Source organism: Callorhinus ursinus, unplaced genomic scaffold (genome assembly GCF_003265705.2).
Source record: "Callorhinus ursinus isolate GAN/ISIS: 27379988/994484 unplaced genomic scaffold, GSC_fseal_2.0 scaffold2, whole genome shotgun sequence".
Lineage (NCBI taxonomy): Eukaryota > Metazoa > Chordata > Mammalia > Carnivora > Otariidae > Callorhinus > Callorhinus ursinus.
The window spans coordinates 31,314,319-31,338,200 of NW_027397064.1; the positions used below are offsets into that span (position 1 = coordinate 31,314,319).

General features: G+C 35.5%; 1 protein-coding gene and 1 pseudogene across 1 annotated transcript in view; one reads left to right on the forward strand and one right to left on the reverse strand.

Moving 5' to 3' along the window:
- BMPR2 (bone morphogenetic protein receptor type 2) overlaps positions 1–23,882 on the reverse strand; it is a 206,745-nt gene that overhangs the window by 12,985 nt on the left and 169,878 nt on the right. The window contains exons 8-10 of the mRNA XM_025893138.2: positions 22,021–22,181; positions 20,911–21,058; positions 15,379–15,515 (exon numbers count right to left, since the gene is read on the reverse strand). Of these exons, the coding sequence (XP_025748923.1) occupies positions 15,379–15,515; positions 20,911–21,058; positions 22,021–22,181 (446 nt within the window). The remainder of the gene's footprint in view (positions 1–15,378; positions 15,516–20,910; positions 21,059–22,020; positions 22,182–23,882) is intronic.
- LOC112839982 (heterogeneous nuclear ribonucleoprotein A3 pseudogene) lies at positions 979–2,892 on the forward strand (annotated as a pseudogene).

Here is a 23,882-nt window from a genome sequence, read left to right on the forward strand (position 1 = left end):
AACAAAAATCAATTTCCTTTAACCAATATTTTACACAGCTATAATAAAAATATTTTAGACTTCAGAGATTTGTAAAGGGTCATATTTCTCAAAAGATGAGTAACAGGTGAGCAAACAAGGTTTAACTTAACCCCTAAAGAATCAGCCACAAATGTGAGCAGTTGTCAAAAGTTACGTGGTTCATCAAGGTCACAGGTTTATGTCATTGTTCATTGTTATTTCTATCAACAGCCACTAATTCCACTTCAAAAATGAGTTTTGAGTTTGCTGGAATTTTGGCACCAGGCTATCTTCAATCTCTAGGTGAGCTTTTTTACTCCTAGTAAAGGGTACTTCATTCTAACTGTGAAGTTTAAAGGCTTGGCATTTTCTTTTTCTTTAAACTAATTTCAGTGGTAGTATCAAAAGCAGTCTATTCTGTAGTATTAACCTATATCAGCAATAAACAATACAGTCTCCCTTTCGGGGAAAGTTGGTTTGAACTCCCTTTTAAAAAACAGATTTCATAAACTGTCATCCAGAATCCTTTCAGACTTGTTTTTTTGGATTTGTGTTTATTAAGCTTCAAAGCTTTTTACTTGCTGATATTCACAGTTCTTGCACCTTTAAACATTTTCAAAAAAATTAAGGTGAGGACTGCCAGATCTAACAAATAATACAGAACAGCACTTAATTTTAATGTTTCAGATAACTGACAAATCATTTTTAGTATGTATTCCATGCAATGCTGAATCTGAGCATTTTATCTCACAAGCCCATTTTAAGCTGAAGTCCTTGTTAGCTTTCTTGGCAATATTTTTACTGTTTTCCGAATAATTTGTGTTCTCCAACAAACAAATCTTAACTTGCAGGAAATTTGATGGTGTTTGTTGTGGGCATTATGCTAAATGAATAAATACCTGCACCATGGCCCATGTGGGCCCACGTGGGGCTCGATCCCACAAACCTGAGATCATGACCTGAGCTGAAATCAAGAGTCAGATGTTTAGGTCCCATATTGAACTCGAGTTGGAAGAGGTGAGTCCGGTCTCAAAATGGAGGGCCATAATACAAAGGAACCAGAGCAGCTGAGAAAACTGTTTATTGGTGGTTTGAGCTTTGAAACTACAGATGATAGTTTAAGAGAACATTTTGAAAAATGGGGTACACTTACAGATTGTGTGGTGATGAGAGACCCCCAAACAAAACGTTCCAGGGGTTTTGGTTTTGTGACCTCCTCTTGTGTTGAAGAGGTGGATGCAGCAATGTGTGCCTGACCACACAGGGTTGATGGGCGTGTAGTGGAACCAAAGAGAGCTGTTTCTAGAGAGGATTCTGTAAAGCCTGGTGCCCATCTAACAGTGAAGAAAATTTTTGTTGGTGGTATTAAAGATACAGAAGAATATAATTTGAGAGACTACTTTGAAAAGTACGGCAAGATTGAAACCATAGAAGTTATGGAAGACAGGCAGAGTGGAGAAAAGAGATTTGCTTTTGTAACTTTTGATGATCATGATACAGTTTATGGAATTGTTGTTCAGAAATACCACACTATTAATGGGCATAACTGTGAAGTGAAAAAAGCCGTTTTTAAATAAGAAATGCAGTCTGCTGCATCACAAAGAGGTCATGGAGGTGGATCTGGCAACTTCATGGGTCATGGAAGAAACTTTGGAGGTGGTGGTACCTTTGGCCATGGTGGAAACTTCGGTGGAAGAGGAGGCTATGGTGGTGGAGGTGGTGGCAGCAGAGGTAGTTATGAAGGAGGTGACGGTGGATATAATGGATTTGGGGATGATGGTGGCAACTATGGTGGTGGTCCTGGTTATAGTAGTAGAGGAGGTTATGGTGGTGGTGGACCAGGATATGGAAACCAAAGAGGCGGATATGGAGGTAGTGGTGGAAGATATGATGGTTACAATGAAGGAGGAAATTTTGGAGGTGGTAACTATGGTGGTGGTGGGAACTATAATGATTTTGGAAATTATAGTGGACAACAGCAATCAAATTATCAACCCGTGAAGGGGGGCAGTTTTGGTGGAAGAAGCTTGGGCAGTTCCCCTATGGTGGTGGTTATGGATCTGGTGGTGGAAGTGGTGGATATGGTAGCAGAAGGTTCTAAAAAAATTTCAGAAGAAAAGGGCTACAGTTCTTAGCAGGAGAGAGAGCGAGGAGTGGTCAGGAAAGCTGCAGGTTACTTTGAGACAGTCATCCCAAATGCATTAGAGGAACTGTAAAAATCTGCCACAGAAGGAACGATGATCCATAGACAGAGAAGTTACTGCAGCTTAAACAGGAAACCCTTCTTGTGCAGGACTGTCATAGCCACAGTTTGCAAAAAGTGCAGCTATTGATTAATGCAATGTAGTGTCAGTTAGATGTACATTCCTGAGGTCTTTTCTCTGTTGTAGCTTTGTCTTTGTCTTTTCATTACATCAGTATATTGCCCTATAAATTGTGGTAGTGGTACGAGGAATAAAAAATTAAGGAATTTTTAACTTTTCAAAAAAAAAAAAAAGAGTCAGATGTTTAGCCAACTGAGTCACCCAGGGTCCCAGCCAGTTAAGTTTTAGAAACTCAATTTAACTGATGTTTCTTCATGGTTAGGTTCAAGGTTTGAAACTTTGGCAGAAAAATCACAGAAGAGATGCTGTGTTTTTTCTTTCATTTTTTTAAAGATTTTATTTATTTATTTGTCAGAGAGAGAGAGCACAAGCAGGGGAACAGCAGGCAGAGGGAGAAGCAGGCTCCCTGCTGAGCCAGGAGCATGATACGTAACTCGATCCCAGGACCCTAGGATCATGACACGAGCCAAAGACAGACACTTAACCAACTGAGCCACCCAGGCCCCTAGAGATGTTGTGTTCTTCTCATTGTATCTTATCATGCGGTTCACAATTTTGATCTGTGTCATTACTAGTGAAGTCAACCTTAATCACATGTCTGAGTTGGTGCCTGCCAGGTTTCTCTATTGTAAAGTTCCATTTTTCCCTTTTATATTCAATTAATTTTTTTTAAGACTTTAATCAGTGTTTTTGGGGTGGAGGGAATACTTAAAATCTCTGTAAACATATTATTCTCTATTCACCTTTTCACCCACTGGTTTTAACATGGCTTGATGTTTCTTGGCTGAATTTCTGCGATGCTTGCTCGTAACAAGACATTTAAAAAACGATAGTAAATGCATAATAGAAATATGGACAAAGCTCACATAAACAAGAAGTGCAAATTCCTGATAAAATATGCAACGATGATTAATCTTAATATGTTGAGGCAGTATAGTATAGCAGTTAAGAATATTAGTTCCAGTTTTATAGCAAGAGTGACAGTTAAGAACCTGGCCTCGGGGCGCCTGGGTAGCTCAGTCATTAAGCGTCTGCCTTCGACTCAGGTCCTAATCCCACGGTCCTGGGATCAAGCCCCACATTGGGCTCCCTGCTTTGTGGGAGGCCTGCTTTTCCCTCTCCCACTCCCCCTGCTTGTGTTCCCTCTCTCGATGTGTCTCTCTCTGTCAAATAAATAAATAAAATCTTAAAAAAAAAAAAAAGAACCTGGCCTCAAATCTTGGCTCTACTACTTACTAGCTGCAAATTAAAACAAGATCCATTCCTACCTATCACATTAAGAAAGATGACAATATTTTTATAATACAAAGTGTTGGTGATGGGAAAGCAGGCACTTACATACTGTTGTCGGGAGTGTCCTCAATTTGGAGGTAATCTATCAATAACAAATCATAAATGTATTTGCGTTTTGAGTCAGCAATACTACTTCCAGGAATTTATTCCTCAAATACACTTATACGTTTGTAGAAAAATGTGTGTATAAGATATTCACTGCAGTATCATTTATAATAGCAAAAGCTGGGAACTACCCACATGCCCTCTAATAGGGATCTGGCTAAGAACTTGCAATATAATGGATACTATGAAGAATGAAAAGAATTAGGAAGATGTATATGTTCCTAATTGCTAAGTAAAAATTGTAAGGTAAGTGGATGTAGTAATTCCCATCTATATATTAGAACAGGATATAAAAATATATAGTCATGTAATCCATAGAAATTTCTGAAGTCTACAGAAGGAACGTAAGAGTGGTTGTTTCTCTGGAGGGCCTTTTAGATGTCTGGGCATGGCATATTTTTTCTATTACTAAAAATAATTTATTGTTTGAACTCTTTGAATTTTGACATGTATTTAATGAATTTTTTGAATAGGTAATATATGTATGTGTCAATAAATTCAAAAGGTCAAAAAGAGAATACAATCTCCCTTCCATTCCTATCCACCAACCATCCATTTTCCCAGTCTAAAGGCAACCAATGTTACCAATTTCTTGGGTATTCTTTCAGAGAAACTTTATTACTTTTTAATTCAGACATATACCCATCATATACCACACACACAGATTTATAGTTTCATTCATGCTTTTTTTTATGATTTTATTTATTTATTTGACAGAGAGAGACACAGCGAGAGAGGGAACACAAGCAGGGGGAGTGGAGGAGGGAGAAGCAGGCTTCCTGCTGAGCAGGGAGCCCGATGCAGGGCTCGATCCCAGGACCCTGGGACCATGACCTGAGCCGAAGGCAGACGCTTAATGACTGAGCCACCCAGGTGCCCCAGTTTCATTCATGTTCTTAATTACTAAACATGAAGTGCAACACAATGAAGTGTATACACTGAAATCTTCCTAAAGCAAAGATCTGCAAGTCTTTCCACACAAAACTGAAAGAGACCCTTCCTTTCCAAAACAGAGCACTATCTATTGCAGAGTCCCATTCACCAACTGCCCAGAGGAGCTCAGAAACACCAAATCCAAGCAGCTAAAGATGGTATATTGGCTGTTTTCTGTATCTGGAGGAGAGAGAGACACTGAATGAGGCTGGATTTGTTACTTTTCATTATATAGCTGGAAAATAATTTGTCAAAACACTTTTTCAAAAAGAGACCCTATCTCCACCCTATTCCCACCCCTGCCAAAATAAGACATTCACCAAGGCACTGTCCTGGATGATTAATAAAATCTGGTAAACAGAAACCCTAGTCCCTACCTCTAAGAAGTTTCTATTTTTAAAACAGCATCATTGTTGATGCATTATAGTTAACAACTGTTGAGTTCTTACTATGTACTAGACTAGTGTTCTAACTCATTTAATTCTTATTTGAAGTACTATTGTCATCCCTACTTTTATATGCAGGAAAAGAGGCCCAGAGGAGAAATTAGGGCACATAGCTAATAAGTGGCAAAGCTAAGATCAAAGCCCAGGCAGCACAGCTCCACAGTTTATACATTATCCTATGATGATTCCTCTAAACTATGCTGATAAAACACAGCCAGTTCCTAGTGGATTAAATGGGTTCTATTAAAAAGCTGTAATTTGATTGATTGGTTTTTTTTTTTTGAGAAAAATCTATTATAAGTTCCAAAGTTAAAATAATGGTTACTAAATCATTTATACAAGATTTAGAAGTAAATTAATATGAAATAGGGAAAAGGAAAAATTAGAAAAATAGCTGAGAGTTTAAAGAAGTTGACTATACATGGGATTCTGAGGGTCCGAAAAATAATGATTTGGTCGTAGAAAGTTGATCTAGAAGTAAAGCAATGCTGAATATCCCAGAATAAGTAAAAAAGTAGATAAGAGAAGATTAAGGAAATAAACTGTATAGAAAGAAGAAGATTAAGTGACCAATGGGGCGTTAAAGTCTTTAAACAAAATTAAGAAAGGATTTGACAATTTTGATGAAATGGACAAATTCCTTCAAAGACATAACTGTCAAAGCTCGCTTAAGAAAAAACAGATGACTTGAATAGTTCCTGTATCTATAAATTTGTAGTTTAAAACTTTCCCACAAAGAAAAATCCAGGCCCAGATAGCTTCACTACTGAATTCTACCAAACATTCAAGAAGGAGATAATGCCAATTCTACCCAGAAAATCAAAGAGGGAAGGATATTTCCCAACTCACTGTATGAGGACATTAGTGAAGATGGCAGAGGAAGGAGACCAGGGGACGTTCTTCCACAGAAGTACCAACAATCCTGGTAAAAATACTGTCAATCAATCTTACTGAAGCTCTGGAAGTTAGTCAAATGTTTAGAGCAACTAAGTAGAATATGAAGACCTCAGTCTGTGTTCCCCATGTATGTACCTGGTCCAGAGGGAGGAAAATACTGTTCCCAAGGAATTATGTTGTTTGTTTTGACATGTCTGTAAATTCCCTGAAGAACCAAAGAAAGGGGCCTGTCTTTATTCTGCCTAACTCAGAACTCTCTCAGAAAACAGAAATAGATAAGACTAAGTGGAGAACATTCCTTGAAATCACTGAAAGCCAAATGAACAAGTGTTACAGCCTGGGGCAAAATACAAAAATTGAACCACACAACAAAAACTGAAAGTGAGGGAGGAAAAGCTGGGGTGTGAAACACTTTAGGGAATGAGGGTTTTGAAAAACTCCTGCATATACCGGGAAACCTAGAAAAGCCATGCACATGTCCAGGGCAGGATGCATGCCCAGAGCAGACCATAAGCTTTCATAACTGGCTGGTCTTTAGGCTCAGCGCTAGCAGAAAGTGAAGGCTAACAGAGAATCTTAAAGGGTCTGGATAAATGTTAAAGGAGGGCCCCAACACAAAGCCAAACTGTAAAGGCCTAGAGAGTATGCTCTTATCTTTTCCTTTTTTCTTTTGTTTTCTTTTTGCCCATCAGGATATTCAAAATCTCCAGTCTTAAAAAATTACAAAGCATGCAAAAAATGCAAGAATGTATGCCCCATTCACAGGAAAAAAGAAATTAAAGAAACTGTCCCTCAGGAAATAAAGATACCGGAGTTACTAGAAAAAAGAGTTGAAATATGCTCAAAAGATGAAGGAAACCATGGACAAAGAATTAAAGGAACTAGGAAAGCAACTTCTCATCAACTGGAGAATAGCAATAAAGAGATAAAAATTATAAAAAGGAGCCAGAAAGACATTTTGGAGCTTAAAAGTACAAAAACTGAAATGAAAAATTCACTACAGTGATTCACAGCAGATATGAACAGGGAGAAGAATCAGTGAACCTGAAGATTAAAAAAATTATGTAGTCTGAGGAACAGAAACAAAAAAAATGAAGAAGGATAAACAGAGCCTAAAAGACTTGTGAGACGTCATCAATCATACCAAAATATACAGAATGGGAACCCCAGAAGGAGATGAAAGAAAAAGGGGCAGAAAGAATATTTGAAGAAATAATGGTTTGAAACTTTCTAAATTTAATAATAGAAAGAATCTACACATCCAAGAAACTCAATAAACTCTAAGTAGGATATACTCAAAAGGTTCTATCCCGAAACATACCATAATCAAAATATAAAAATCCAAAGATGAAGAGAGAATCTTGACAGCAGCAAGAGAGATGTGACTTGAAATGTACAAGGGATCCTAAATAAAAGTTAATAGCCAGGGATGATGCCTGGGTGGCTCAGTCGGTTAAGCAGCTGCCTTTGGCTCAGGTCATTATCTCAGGGTCCTGGGATCGAGTCCCACATCGGGCTCCCTGCTCAGTGGGGAGCCTGCTTCTCCATCTCCCTCTGCTTGTGCTCTCTCTGTCAAATAAATAAAATCTTAAGAAAAAGAAGTTAATAGCCAATTTCTCATCAGAAACCATGGAAGCCAGAGGCAGGGGTATGATATATTTAAAGTGCTGAAAGAAAACAGGTTTTAACCAAGAATTCTATTATCAAACAAAATTATCCTTCAATAATGAAGGAGAAATTAAGACATTCCTAGATAAACAACAGCTGGAGGGGGGGGGGTTGTTGCTAGCAGATCTGCCCTATGAGAAATGCCAAAGGAGATCATTCAGGCTCAAGTGAAAGGGCACTAGACAATAACTTGAAGCCATATGAAGAAATGAAGAACACTGGTAAAATAAACTACACATAGGTAAATATAAAAGCCAGTACTAGGGTATTTTTGGTTTGTGACCCTTCTTTTTTTTCAATACAATTTAAGAGAAAAATACATAAAACAATAATTATAAATCTATATTAACATGATTCAACATTACTAAGATGTCAATTATTTTCTAATTGGTTTACAGATTTAATTCAATTCTAATAAAAATCCCAACAGGCTCAATGTAGAAATTGAAAAGCTGATTATAAAATTCATGTAGAAATGTAAAGAACCTAGAATAGCCAAAACACTGTGAAAAGAACAAAGGTGGAAGACTAATGTTACCTGATTTCAAGACATAGTATAATGCTAAAGTAATCAAGATTGTGGTATTGGCATTGAGATAGACATATAGGTCAATGAAACAGAATAAAGAGTCCAGATACAGACCCACATACATATGGACAATTAATTTTTGATAAAGATAAAAAAGCAATTAATTAAATGGAGAAAAAGTAGTCTCTAAAAATAAATTATGCTGGAACAATTAGATATCCATATGCAGAAAAATGAATATTGATCCATACTTCACACATATGCAAAAAATCTAAAAAATAAGACACACAACAACCTCAAAATGGGTCACAGACCTATACAATTTCTAGAAAAAAACACAGAAGATAATTTTTGTGACCTTGGGTTACACAAGGATTTCTAAAATATGAAATCAAAAATATATCCATGAAAGAAAAAATTGATAAATTGGACTTCAGTAAAATTAAAACTCTCTGCCCTTATAAACACACTCTTAAGAGAATGACACAAGCCACAGTCTGGGAAGAAATATTTTTGAATCATGTATCTGATAAGGGACTTGTATTCAGAATATATAAAGAACTTCAAAACTTAACAGTAAGAAAATTCAATTTAAAGTAGTTAAAAGACTTGAATAGACATGTCATCAAAGAATAAACAAGGATGGCAAATAAGCAAATGAAAAGATGTTAAATATTATTAGTCATCAGGGAAATGTAAATTAAAATCATAATGAGATACTACTGCACACCTCTTAGAATATCTAAAATTAAAAGAATGGCCATACTGAGTGTTGGCAAGGATGTAGAGGAACTGGAACTCTCACGTACTGCTGGTGAGAATGTAAAATGGTACAGCCACTTTGGAAAACTGTTTGGTACTTTCTCAAAAAGTTATGCAGACATGTACTACATGATTCACCCATTCTACTCTTAGGTATTTACTCAAGAGAATGAAAGCATATGTCCATACAAAGACTTGCACATGAATGTTCATAAGAGCTTTATTTCTGGTAACCAAAAACTGGAAACAATCCAAATATCCATCACCAAGTGAATGGGTAAACAAACTGTAGCATATTCACTCAAAGGAATGCTACTCAGCAATAAAAAGGAATAAACTGGGGCACCTGGATGGCTCAGTCGTTAAGCATCTGCTTTCGGCTCAGGTCATGATCCCAGGGTCCTGGGATCCAGCCCCACATTGGGCTCCCTGCTCCGCAGAAGTCTGCTTCTCCCTCTCCCACTTCCCCTGCTTGTGCTCCCTCTCTCGCTTTCTCTCTCTCTAATACATAAATAAAATCTTAAAAAAAAAAAAGGAATAAACTATTGACATACAAATCAACATGAATGAAACTGAAAATTATTAAACTATCTGAAAGAAGCCAGATTAAAACAGTACATACTGTATGATTCCATTTATATAAAATTCTAGAAAAGGTATACAAATCACTAGTGACAGAAAGCAGATCAGTAGTTGCCTGGGATTCATTGAGAATACAAAGAGGCAGGAAGGAGAAACTACAAAAAGACACAAGAGAAATCGGGGGTAACTGAAATTTTCATAATTACCATTGTGGTGATGGTTTTATGGGTATATACATATGCCAAAACTTAACAAATTGTGTATCATAATATGTGCAATTTAATCCATATCAATTATATCTCTTTTAAATGTTAAAATTTTTTGAGGGGAGAAAATAAGATTAGAGAAAAATATAAATATTCAGGCAAAATCAGATGAGTGCTTCAACAAGGGACTCTAACTGCAAATATATAATGATATCCAACATTTGGGTAAATAAGATAAAGGGGATATCATTACTTACACTGATGAAGAAAGAGAAGCAGAAGAAATAAAACGGGAAAAAAGACAAGAAATTCAAAAGATCTTTCCTCTGTAATGACAGGAAAATGGAAGTGGGGGCTCATGGATGGGTCATGAAATGAGCTTAGTGGGTTGAGAACCAACATTTAAAACAAACAACTACACCAGTCTCTCCAAAGTGAAATACTCTAGACTAGAAGAGCAAATAAGAAAACACAGAGTACGTAGTAAGGTTAAGTATTATTCTAAAGACACTATATCATGATGTGAACTTGCATTTCCTAATGTAGGCTGTATGAGAAAAGAAGTATGGAAAATGTTGAATTCTAGACCACAATAAGTTTGCTGACTTGTCAAGAAGAGAAATATAAAGAATGAAATAAATGTGAAAAGAAGAATGGATAGCTTTTGGAAAATATAGTACATTTTAGAAGACTGGATTTAATGGGTGGAGAAAGAAGAGACTAGAGGAGGAAAAAAAAACAACTCAGAAAGTTTCAAACTTTTACATGACAATGTATTAAGATAAAACTGTTGAGCAAGAGAGGTTATACAGAACTAAGACTAAGGATTAAAGATAAATCAGACAAATGATTTCAAGAGGGGAAAGAGAACAAGCCAGTATTCAAGACCGATGAAGAAATGGAAGATAAGAATTTGGAAAAGGGGGACACCTGGGTGGCTCAGTTGGTTAAGTGTCTGCCTTCAGCTCAGGTCATGAGTCCTGGGATCAACCCAACATCGGGCTCCTTGCTCAGCTGGGAGCTTGTTTCTCCCTCTGCCTGCTGCTCCCCCTGCTTGTGCTCTCTCTCTCTGATAACAAATAAAATCTTTAAAAAAAATAATTTGGAAAATAATGAAAAATATGAAGAATGGTGGTGTAGTTGAACAAATTATACCTGAAAGTTTTACATGTGAGACAAAAAGCTATTATATTTTATTTTAAAATTTATTTATTTGAGAGTAAGGGGGGGGGGTGGGACCACGTGGGCGGGCAGAGGGACAGGGAGAGAGACCTCTAAGCAGACTCCATGCTGAGCATGGACCCCAATGCAGGGCTCGATCTCATGACCCTGAGATCACAACCTGAGCTGAAACCAAGAGTTGGACACCTAACTGACTGCACCACCCAGGCACCCTGGAAAAAAACTATTTTAATAATAAACTTTGTCTATTTTTTTTGTTATTCCAATTTAAACTGTGTGTATGTGTATGTAATTGTTACAACAGTTCATTTTTACTCTAAATTCTGAAAGTATGGGGGGAAAAAAGAAAAAGTTATTCATGAATCCAATATTCAGAAATAACTATGGTTAACATTTTCATGTATTTTCCTCAGACTATTGTCTATTCTTTCATTTTTATCAGGAAACTATTCTTCCCCCTTTTATTGACTGATCTATGTTTTTGAGCCCCTGGCAATCTTTTTTAAAGATTTTATTTATTTATTTGACAGAGAGCACAAGCAGGGGGAACAGCAGGCAGAAGGAGAGGGAGAAGCAGGCTCCCCGTGATGTGGGGCTCAATCCCAGGACCCTGGGATCATGACCTCAGCTGAAGGCAGATGCTTAACTGACTGAGCCACCTAGGTGCCCTCCCTAGCAGTTTTTAAAAACTAGTCTTTACACTCATTTATATTTGGAAGATCTTTGAGTTTTGTTATAATAAAAATGTTAATTTCAATGCAATTCTGAAGCAAAAATATTTTCTTTTAGACATAGGTGTATTTCTCTCTTTTTATATACTATGCATTTGCTATATACCTCTCTACTATTGGACTGTCTTTACAGAGTTGTTTTTTTTTAAGATTTTATTTATTTATTTGACAGAGAGAGACACAACGAGAGAGGGAACACAAGCAGGGGGAGTGGGTGAGGGGGAAGCAGCCTCCTGGCAGAGCAAGGAGCCCGATGCAGGGCTCGATCCCAGGACCCTGGGATCATGACCTGAGCCGAAGGCAGATGCTTAACGACTGAGCCACCCAGGCGCCCCTACAGAGAAGCAGTTCTATTGACTGCAGCACATTAGATTTATCTTTTTTTTTAAGATTTTATTTATTTATTTGACACAGAGAGAGAGAGAGACACAGCAAGAGAGGGAACACAAGCAGGGGGAGTGGAAGAGGGAGAAGCTGGCCTCCCGCGGAGCAGGGAGCCCGATGTGGGGCTTGATCCCAGGACCCTGGGATCATGACCTGAGCCGAAGGCAGATACTCAACAGCTGAGCCACCCAGGCGCCCCAGCACATCAGATTTAAATGGATTCACTGGAAGTAAACCAAGTATCACTTATCCCCTACTTAGCAACCTACTCTAAATTGGAAGCAAAAAGTTTTCAGGTAAATATGCATATGATGCATATCTTGTAATGGTAGGGTTGCCAAGAGAGATTTCAAAATAATGAGTCAAATTTCTCTGGTGAGAAAACAATTTAAGGAAGATAAGTATTTTAAATCTAGATAAAATTTCATGACGAGATTTTTCTTTGAGAGATGCTCTGTGAGGCTAGAATATCTAATGAATCCTGGTGCAGTATTCAGCCTCTCACCTTCTGCCAAGGACTTCTTAAAGATCTGTCCCAGTTCCCATAGCAGGGACTGCAGTTTGGAGGCAATTTTGGGCATATGCTTTTGGCAATAGGTCTTCAATGCCTTGAAGAAGATTTCAATCTCATTTGAAGCAGAAGCCTTCCTTGACCAATGGACAAGATGATAAAGATGACCAATGGAGAAAATATTCAGTCTAAATCTGTACGGAAACACGTAACATCTCTCTAGCCTCTCTCTGACATGCCACCACCCCATGTAAGTCAGGATCAAGAATGAAAATATTCTAATCCTATGAAGACAACCTAAAAGTAAAATGTGAAAATATATAATAAAGTGATTTAAATTGCTTAGTGAATTTTTTTCATTTTTGTTAACTATAATCAAGAAAATTATTTGTATAAAGTGTCAAAAATTCTGATTTACACCTTTAGAAATAATTGAATTCCTATCACATTTTTAAAACAAGAACAGATTGCTATGGAAGAAGCAAACATTAAGAATTTCTAGAAATTATAAATATGACTGTCAAAAATAATATTTTAATGAATGGATAACTAACAGCAGTAAAGGTGAAAAATGAATGAGTGATTTGAAAGCTAAAGCAGAGTAATTCTTGAACAATGTACAACAAAAAAATGGAAAATGCCAGAAAAAAACTGACACCTGGAATGTCAGGTGGACCAATATTTATCTAATGGGAATTACAGAAGGAAGAAATAGAAGAGAAAAAATAATTTTTTAAATAATATAGAAAAACTCCTCTGAATTGAAGAAATCTCTGAGTTTCCAAATTGAAAACCTGTCTAGTGCAAAGCAAAATGTGTGAAAAGTTCCACGCCTCCATATATCCAGGTAAGCTGTGATAATTCCAACAATAAAGGCTTAAAAGCTCATAGAGACAAGAAAACAAGGGGGTAAAACAAAAAGACAAAAAGTTATGGAACGAGACTGGTTGGCTCTTGAATTCTTAACATGTCTGAATGCTTGAGGACAGTGGAGTAGCAATTTCAAAGGAACCACTTTGAGGAAAATGTGATTTTGATCTTGAAACCATTACTTAGCCAAATCATTACTCAAATGTGAGGGCAAGATATAAACATTTTTGAAGGTGCAAGGATTCATAATCTCATGTACATACTAACATACAACTCTTAAAGAGGAACTTCATAAAAGAAATTATTATTTACAAGAAAAAGAGTGAGATTTTTTAAAAACTGTTGCTTCTTAATAGAATCTATAAAGAAGAAAGAAAGAACAAAGTGACAAATTAGAGACAAATCAGAGAATCCAGTGGATGGTGACTTTTGAAACATTCTTCCTCAAGCAGCAGAAGCTTATAATAACTAATATAGGATTTTCACTTCCTTCTCTATGAGTCCAAGCACAATACTATATTGTGCGGTGGATGTTTACACAATCATAATTCTACAATTTCTGACTTTTTTAAAAAAGATTTTTTAAAAATTTATTTATTTGACAGAGAGCAAGCACAAGCAGGGGGAGCAGCAGAGGCAGAGGGAGAAGAAAGCTCCCCACTGAGCAGGGATCCCAATGGGGGACTCGATCCCAGGACTCCAGGATCACGATCTGAGCCAAAGGCAGATGCTCTAACGACTGGCCACCAAGGCGCCCAATTTCTGACGTTTTTATTTTAAATTTTAGATCTGTGGACAAAACATAAATTATGTAATAATAGCTATAATGCTACAAACCTAGGAGAGAGTAAATGAGAGATAACAAGAAATAAGGATATAGTATTTACAGTTATAACAGTAACCTTCAGAAGAAAAAATTAGGAACAAAAACCAAAACCTGAGAACATTGTTAATAAGAGTTTCTTTTGAAGAGTGGTGGTAGGGTTATGGAGTTTTTTCCTTTTCCTTTTTTATGACCTTCTACTTAATTTGATTTGATTTACCATGTATAGACATAACTTTGTAATTCTTTAAAAAATGTTTAAAATAAGAAATACAGGGTACTACCATCAATAAGGGATAATTCAATAATTATGATACATAATGGAATACTGACCAAATGGAGAAAGAGATACATCTATAGGTACTGACATGAAAAACTGTCCATGAGTAAAAAAATAAGCTTCAGAAATGACAGTGGATAATGAAATGATCCTACTTATGTTAAAAAAAGTTATATGACATAAAGAGAAAGAAGGTGGGTATGTGTGTGTGTATAAATGTTTGTAAGATGTTTACAGTGCTGTAGCAACAATTTACCAAAATGGTAGGAGCCTTTGAAGATATTTTAGTGTTTTAGACTGAATTTGTTTTTTTTAAAGATTTTATTTTAAGAAATCTCTATACCCAATGTGGGGCTTGAACTCACAACCCCAAGATCAAGAGTCATATGATCCACCAACTGAGCCCCTAGACTGCATTTTTAATAGGCAGAATTTATAAGCACACCTTGGTTTCTTTTTGAGGTAGTTTAAATTTCTATTAGCCACTGAATATGTACATCTGCACTAATTAACATTTTTGGTACCACTCTCGAGAATAAGATGGAATTTCAATAATGTTTAAAATATTAACATGTTAATTATTCTAGCTGTTACTCAATCTGGCAACCTTCAGACACAAGTTAGTCTCTCTAGTGTTTTATACTTGGAAAAAACTGAAACTGAACCAAGAAAGAGGACTTTTTTATATTGAAAAATTTGAAAATGTATAACATCATAAAAGTCAAGTAAGTTGGATTTCTGGCATTAGACAGCTCTAAAAACTATTAACATTAACAGTCTATTTTTGCTTCTAACAATATTAAAACATATTCAGTCATAAGTCCTCTTTTTAATAATTTAGTTTTTTCTTACCAGGCTATTTTCTTTCCAAGCTTCTGGGAACTTGGGTCTCTGTTTTTCCCTAGATACCAGAACCTGCATATCTTCAAAAGTGGGATGGTTTCCAACTTCTGTCTGAAAAGCCATCTGGTATTCTGGTACAGATTCACCTGTGTATTTTTTTTAAAAGAAGGATAGAATAAAATTTCCAACTATGTTAAAATGATGGAATAACAGCAGAATTTCTGATACCAAGTAAGCAGAGAAATTATGTCACAATCTTTTTTTTTTAACCCTTTAGGGCATATTTGGAAATCCAAAAGAAATCCTGTTGTGGGTTTAATACATTATTAATAAATGCTTTACTTAGAATAGTCTTTGATAAATTAAACATCTGTTGATAAATCAAGTGGTAGTTTCAGCAGTGGACATAGCTATTTTTAAATGATTTCTAGTATTACTAAATTGGAGGGATTATTAATTATATATATATAAGGTGTACTTAATACTTGAAAATGCCTGAATTCTTATCCCATAAAGAGATCAAGGGTGGTGAATATGAGGACAAAGTCCAGGATCTAGTACAACACATGACTGTACAACCAAATATAAGCACGCAGATGTATAGTCATCCTGTCTTAATATGTCACTGGCTCTATTATAGTCCAGCCAGACTGTATCAAATGTCACGAAAATTTTTATGATAATGACCATGATAGAAAAATCAGTATACTGATTTTTTTTAAAAATTCCTCTTAAGAAACAGTATCTAGATCAAGGATTGTAAAGTCTCATTAACTATTCTACCACTGTTTAATAACCCTCTTTATCACCAATAAAGCACAATCAGATGCTTGTGATGAGAAGCTCATGATTCTTACAAAATGTTATTAAATTAAACTTAATAAACATATTGAACATACAGAAGATCTCTGGGACCAACAGTCAGAAAACCAATGGTCTAGTCAAAATCTTGACAAACAACACAAGAAAGACTCTTCCTGTCTCCTGGCACCACTCCCCATCCCATTAAAATGACAGGATAAATTAGAAGGAGGAACACCAGAATGTAGGATAAGGCACTTAAGCTCTAATCCTGGCTTCATCTCTCTCCTGGAAAAGTCTTTTTTTTTTTTTTTTTGAGACAGACAGACAGACAGACTGACTGACAGACAATCTTAAGCAAGCTCCACGCTCAGTGTGGAGCCCAACATGGGGCTCGATCTCACGACCCTGAGATCATGATCTGAACCAAAATCAAGAGTCAGATGCGTAACGGACTAAGCCACCGAGGCGCCCCTGGAAAAGTTGTTTATTCTGTTTTTAATTTTCCTGCCAGCAAAATGGCAATGTCTGTCTTCCTTATCTCACTCACATGGAGATAATACAAAAGTTATAATGACCCAGATAGAAAGTACTTTATAGGGCGCCTGGGTGGCTCAGTTGGTTAAGCGACTGCCTTCGGCTCAGGTCATGATCCTGGAGTCCCGGGATCGAGTCCCGCATCAGGCTCCCTGCTCGGCAGGGAGTCTGCTTCTCCCTCTGACCCTCTTCCCTCTTGTGCTTTCTATCTCTCATTCTCTCTTTCTCTCAAATAAATAAATTTTTTTAAAAAAAGTACTTTATAAAACATGTATTTAATTTTTATGTTTCAATTTGGATATTCAAAACAACATATAAACAGTTGCCCTCCTCCAATATTAAAAAAGATTCTATTACAAAGATTAATTCTATAATTTATGCAGTACAACCCCCAAATTTTGGAATATTACACTATCTAAACAAGTGATATGTTCACATACTTTAAACATTTAAGCAGATACTTATTGTTGACAATCACCATCAATATTGAACTTGAAAGACAAAATTGAAAGATTCAATCCTGCTAGTTAGTGTATCACTTTCATTCATGAAACCTCATTTGATAAAACCTCAACCCATAATATCTGTGAACTGTAACATATTTACTAGTATATCTTATCTGTCTCTGAGACATAAACACAACACATATAGATATCTTCCAAGTGCTATTTATTAGTTTGTTTTTGTTTTTTTTCGAATACTGGTTCAGGATAATTAAAAATTCACAATTTTACTTATTTGTCTTAATCAGGTCTAAAATATAATTAGAAAACATGCTAAATAAAACTGATGCACAATCTTATTTGGTGAATGAAATGACATTAAGAACTGTCAATTTTCTAATAAATCTTCATGGCTCTAAATCTAATTTTTCAATAGATACTTGTTTAGCGCTTAGTATTAGGCATTAGGGACACAAAGATTAATGTTAATGATATCATCATCATGAATTCTATTAGTCTTAACTGGATTTCCTTAAAACTTTATTATCATTGGATTGCTCAAGGGAAGTTTTATAATCCTACTTTCTTTCAAACTGTCCAAAATAGATCAAATGTCTAAGAATATTGGATACCATTCCCTGCTTCAAACCTCATTTGCTATTTGTTAATTTGTCTCTAAGCAGTTAGGAACTTTCTAGTTCCCTTCTTAAATTATGCTTGTTCTCTTTTTTCTTTTTCTTTGTCTTGCTTTCCTATTTTTTCTTCCTTCCATATTCCTCCTTTATATAAATATTGCAGCATTTCACTTATTTGTAATACAGACACCTAATTCATTTATTTTGCAAATATTTTACAGATAGCCAGTCTACATAACGTAATGTCTACATTTAATAATAAAGCATGTACTGCATTTGGAGATATACCATAGAAGTTTGAAGAAATGTTTTCCAAGAATTGTATCATTATAACATGCTATTCTATGTTTATTAATATGTTTATGGGAACATTTTTATTCAACTCCTCCCCCCATTTCATTGTTAAAATTTTTAAGAGTACCCTAAATCTTCTTCCTGTGCTGTCTTAATATTTTTCCTTCCCATACTCTGTAATATTTTTGTCTTCGCTATTCCACAGAATCTCTTCTAAGAATACTAATAACCTCCTCCGATTCAAATTCAAAGATCATTCTTCAGTTCTATTTCCTTTTGACTTCATATTACATCTACTGCTATCAATATGGGTTCTTAACATTTTCTAACATCGACTTCCAAGATACTATGATTTCTTAGTTTTTTCACTATTTTCCAGACCGATGGTCTTCTTAACTAACCTACTGGTACAGGGAGGTCCCCCAATATGTAGTCTTTATTCCCCAATTTTTTGCACTCTTAATTTGTTCTCTTAGGAGAGAGCATTCACTCATAAATTCCCATTTACCATCTGTGGATAGATAATTAAAAAAATTTTTTTTTTAATTTCTTCAGTTGTCCATCAATACCCCATCCAAAAGTCTCCATAATTTATTCACCTTTCCAATATAATAAATATTTTTTCCTAAGTTCCTGGCTGCCACTCCAGTTCTTTGATCTCTGAATATTTCTCAATTCCTTAGATTTTCTTCTAATAGCTAAGTATAACCACAGATTTCTCCTCTATATTTTCTTACATGTGCCTCTTCTTGCCAATTTCCATATCCAAGATTATAGGATCTCTTCTGCAACTCTTGTTTTTCTCCTTTATTTTTATTTTCATTGTGGTTAAATATACACAAAATTTACCATTTTAACAATTTTTTTTAAGATTTTATTTATTTATTTGAGAGAGAGAAAGAATGAGAGATAGAGAGCACAAGAGGGAAGAGGGTCAGAGGGAGAAGCAGACTCCCTGCCGAGCAGGAAGCCCGACGTGGGACTCGATCCCGGGACTCCAGGATCATGACCTGAGCTGAAGGCAGTCGCTTAACCAACTGAGCCACCCAGGTGCCCTCATTTTAACAATTTTTAAGCATATAGTCAGTCCTGTGGCAGTAAGTGCATTAACAATGTTGTGCAACCATCACTACTACCCATCTCTAGAACTTTTTACATTTTCCAGACAGAAACTATGTATCCATTAAACAGTAACACCTTATTTCTTTTAACTATTGTTGTTGTTGTTGTTGTTTTTTTAAGTAATTTCTATCCCCAAAATGGGGCTCAAACTCATGGCCCCAGCCCAGAGGTCAAGAGTCACATGCTCTATTGATTGAGTCAGCCAGGCACCTGTCTTTTCCCTTTTTAAACTGCCTCTAATGCTTTCTATCTCAATTTATCCTACACATCTGCTAAAATAATCTACAAATAAGATTGAATTGCCTTTCCCTTTTCTTTTTTCTTCTTTTTTAAGATTTATTTGAGAGAGAGAGAGAGAGAGCATGGGGGAGGGGCAGAGGGAGGAAATCTTCAAGTAGACTCCACGCTGAGCATTAAGCCCCATGTGGGGCTCAATCTCAGGACTCTGAGATCACAACCTGAGCCGAAACCAAGAATTACACTGTATTTGTAGGTATACCAACTGTGCCACCCAGGCACCCTGCTTTTCCTTTTTCAAACACTTGATATTGCTCTTTATTATTTATCAGACCAAAAGAAATAGTTATTCTTTGAATGCAGTAGTTGTCCAAAAAAACGTTGCTGATGGCAGTATACTAATGCTGGTAATAAGAATCATTTTAGTCAGACATGCTTCTAAAAAATAAAAAATTCTGGATTAGGATATATTAAAAAAAATCTTTGGCCAAAATTCCAATAATAGAAATAAGAAGTTTCAAAAGTTCCAATAATATGTGTGATACTACTGCAATTCTGCTATGTCCAGAAAAATACCTTACTTTGTACTTACAATTAACTAGGAAATATATTTCTAAATAACTGACTGACCTATAGTCAATCTAAATAATTAACTTATTTTATTTTTAGTATGACTACTGTTAAATGCTTACTGTTTTTAAAACAAAAAATTAAACCCTACCACTAATCTTTGTTTTTATTTAATAGTTCCATTTCATAATTTGTCTAATGCTGATTCAACTGACTGTTTTTCCTTTTTCTATGCTTTTAATGGTGTTATTCCCATAAGGTAGAAGCCATATATATCAAATCATTTTGTACATCATCTAGAAGAATGCAATGCACATACTGATAGTTTAAGTTTTTAGAGGACAATAACGACAGTAATATAATCCTAACAAAACAACTATAAACTCATTTGGCTAATTCAAGTAAGCCTCAAACAAACACTCATGTTATATGAGTGTTCTTTCATTGAAAGAAAGGAAGGAAAGCAGGAAGTCAAGAATGGAGAATGAAAAAAATAAAGGAAAAAGAAAGAAAAAAGTGTTCTAATGGTTAATTCATTGTTTCTAATTTCTTACTTGGGTCAATTGAGGAAATATTTTAAGTGTAGCTTATCAAATGTTCAGAGGGTGCATAAGGACAACGATGACCGTTAAAGCAATCAGAGACCAAACTAAACACAGATAAGCTATTATGAGCAATTAATTAAACTGCACTCAGATGCAAAACTTGGAGTCCTTTTAAAAAGGTTTTCCTGATTGACATCCTTCTGCTAATAATGTTTCTGAACACTAGATGGCAATGAACTAAAGGTTTAAATAAAAGTAAAAACACACAAAAGTTGACTTATTTAATATAGATAGAAAAAGAAGATATAACTGCTTCACTTCAAAACATTTATCAATTTTTGATAGCAATTCTCTTACCTGGGAAGAGGTCTGTACATCTCATAAATATCTCCCAATAAATGAGCCCAAGTGCATACATATCCACTTGTTTCAAAGCTGATTCACAGTCCCTCAGGTTCACAGCTCCTTCTAGAACTTCTGGTGCCATATATCTGATTGTGCCAACCTATTAAATTAGAGTGATATTTTTCAGAAACAGAATGCAGCATATTCTGAAAGGCATATATTAGACCAGAGGTTATACATAAATTTCATACCAATGATACGTTATTTGACCCTAAGCATGAAAACTTCTATACCAAATTTTTTATCTATAACATGCCCTTCTTGAATAATTAAACTGTGGTAAGTCCATCCTAATGAATACTATTCATCAATCAAAAAGAATGAGCTAGACCATCCTATGTGTGTCAATGCAGAAACATTTCTAAGACACAATGAGAAAACTATACAATATACACCATTTAATATTTTAAAAAAAATTTTTTTAATGTTAAAGATTTTATTTACTTATTTAAGGAGAAAGAGAGTGGGAGAGGGAGAGGGAGAGGAAGACAGAAAATCTCAAGCAGACTCCATGTTGACCACAGAGCCCAAGGTGGGGGTCAATCTCACAATCATGAGATCATGACCTGAGCCGAAATCAAGAGTCAGACCTTCAACCAAATGAGCCACTGAGGAGCCCCTAAAAATTTTAAGTTAAAAAAAAATATATATGTGTGTGTGTGTGTGTGTATACATATATATATATATATTCATACAGAGAGAGAGAGACACACACATACGTATGTGGATGCAGAGAAAAAGGTTAGGAAGGATGTGTTTCACATTTTAATGGTGATTATCAGAAGGTGACTGTCCTATCTCAAACTTGGCAATTTTACTCTTGCTTCAAAAGTCAGTTCCTACACACTTCCTCCCAATGCTTGTAAAAAATGAGTTGGTGTGGCACTGATTTCCATAAAGAACTGATAAACTTCATGTAAGGTCTTTCATATTTTTTAATTTTGTAATTCTTAATATGCTACATTGGTAGCATATAAGGATAATTGTCCTGTGTTGATTTTTTTAATGCAATTCATTATGTTCTCAAGGTATGTCAGAGTGATACCTTTTGTATATACTCACCTCACTTATGGCTGCATTATCTTCTTCGCCTGGGCGTACCAGTCTATTTCCAGTCAGCCTCATGGACAATCCAAAGTCACTAATAACACAGGTTCCATCATTTTTCACCAGGACATTTCTGCTGTTTAAATCTCGATGGGAAATTGCAGGTTTATAATGATCTGTTTAGATAATTTCAAATATTTATTAATGTTTAAATAGCACTCTTGGGCATAAAGTAAGCACGCAGATAATAGGGACTACATAAATATAGATGACTGTATTATTTTTCTGCCCATTAATTTTCTAATAACAAAAAAGGAAACAAGAAAGCAAAGTTTTCAACTCACAATCGTTAACTATTTTCACTATATTTTGTAACATAAACTACTGTTGCATGTATAATTAAGCTTTAAATAATTAGCTGAAATCTAACAGCCAACATGCTATTGCTTCTAATTTTAACACACTTGTTTTTTTTTTTTTTTTCTCTTCATTCCTAGGGTAGCATAAGGAGGCAATACAGAAAGAAATATTTAGTATAAAAAATCAAAAAGTCAGTTTGTCTAAAATAAGTATCAGTGAAAAACTGAGATGGCTTCAAAATCTGTATACATATGTCCTATGACTTAACAGATCAAACCTATGATGGAACATCCCAGTTCTGCCCTCAGGTTTAGCCCCATCTCTAAGCCCACCTCAGTCCTTCAAATCAAACTAGGAATAACTTTACAATGGATTTGGAGAATGAGTAGAGGAGCTGCTATCTCTCAGCAAGATATGAAAACCTATTTTCTGATTTTACTGAGAAGCAAAGCACTATTATACTCATTCTATTATCACTAGACTATATGCTCCATGAAGGCAGAAAGAGAGTATGTTTTACCTGAATTCAAAAGGGTTGGCACACAATAAATGCTTGCTGACCGAAAGAACGTATCTAACCTAAGCTGCCTCACGAAAAGCATAATAAATTTTTTCCTCTCTATAAGGAAACCTTATATAAATATTATTAAGCAAAACTATAGCTCCTGAATTGAAAAAAAAAATTCTATACCACAATTTCTGAAATTTAAAATAACTCTCTAGGTATACAAAAAACAGAGCAATCACAACAAAGTCAATGATAAGTTTATTGAGTATTTATATTTAGGCACAAATAGGCTCAGCGTTTAGTCATTACTCTCATTAATGAAAATTAGACTGCAATTTTACCAGCAATGAAACTAAAAAGAGGATAATGATTCCTTTCACATTAAAAAAAAAAAAAAAACAAAAAACAGAGCACACAGCACAATTGGAGGAAAAAATAGTAGTTACCATGATCTAAAAAATGGTAGTACCATTGATCTTTCCTGCTCATTTTCTCGCCTTTCAGTTCATGGTCCAGCTTTCTAAAGCCTGTACTAACATGGTTCGCTCAACCCCTAAAAGAGCTGCATTTCTTATTCTGCATAAAACCACAATACTAGTATATATGGTACAATCTTGAGGTGATATTTATATAAGAAATTTATAGAGATATAAAAATGTTTCTATATTTGGAAAATATTTGTATATTAATCCTAAATCAATACTTAAACTAAAAGATCTCATACTTAGGGAAACCAGGCAAATAATGGGGGGAATGGGCAACGAACGAGTGGGTGAGACAGCCAGAGAGGAAAACAGGGTAGTACTTTCTTCTATATAATGAGGGAAAAAAAAAAAGAAATAGAGCAGGGGAGCAAAAGAGGTAAGGGAGAGAAGAGAAGAAAGAAAGGAAGGAAGATTAGGATTTATCACCAATTCAAGAGGTAGTACAGACTGCCCTTTGAGAGACTTTTCCCTTTAAAGTTCTCCTCAGTATACCTTTTAATCCTTTTTATTTGGGGGTAGGGGGT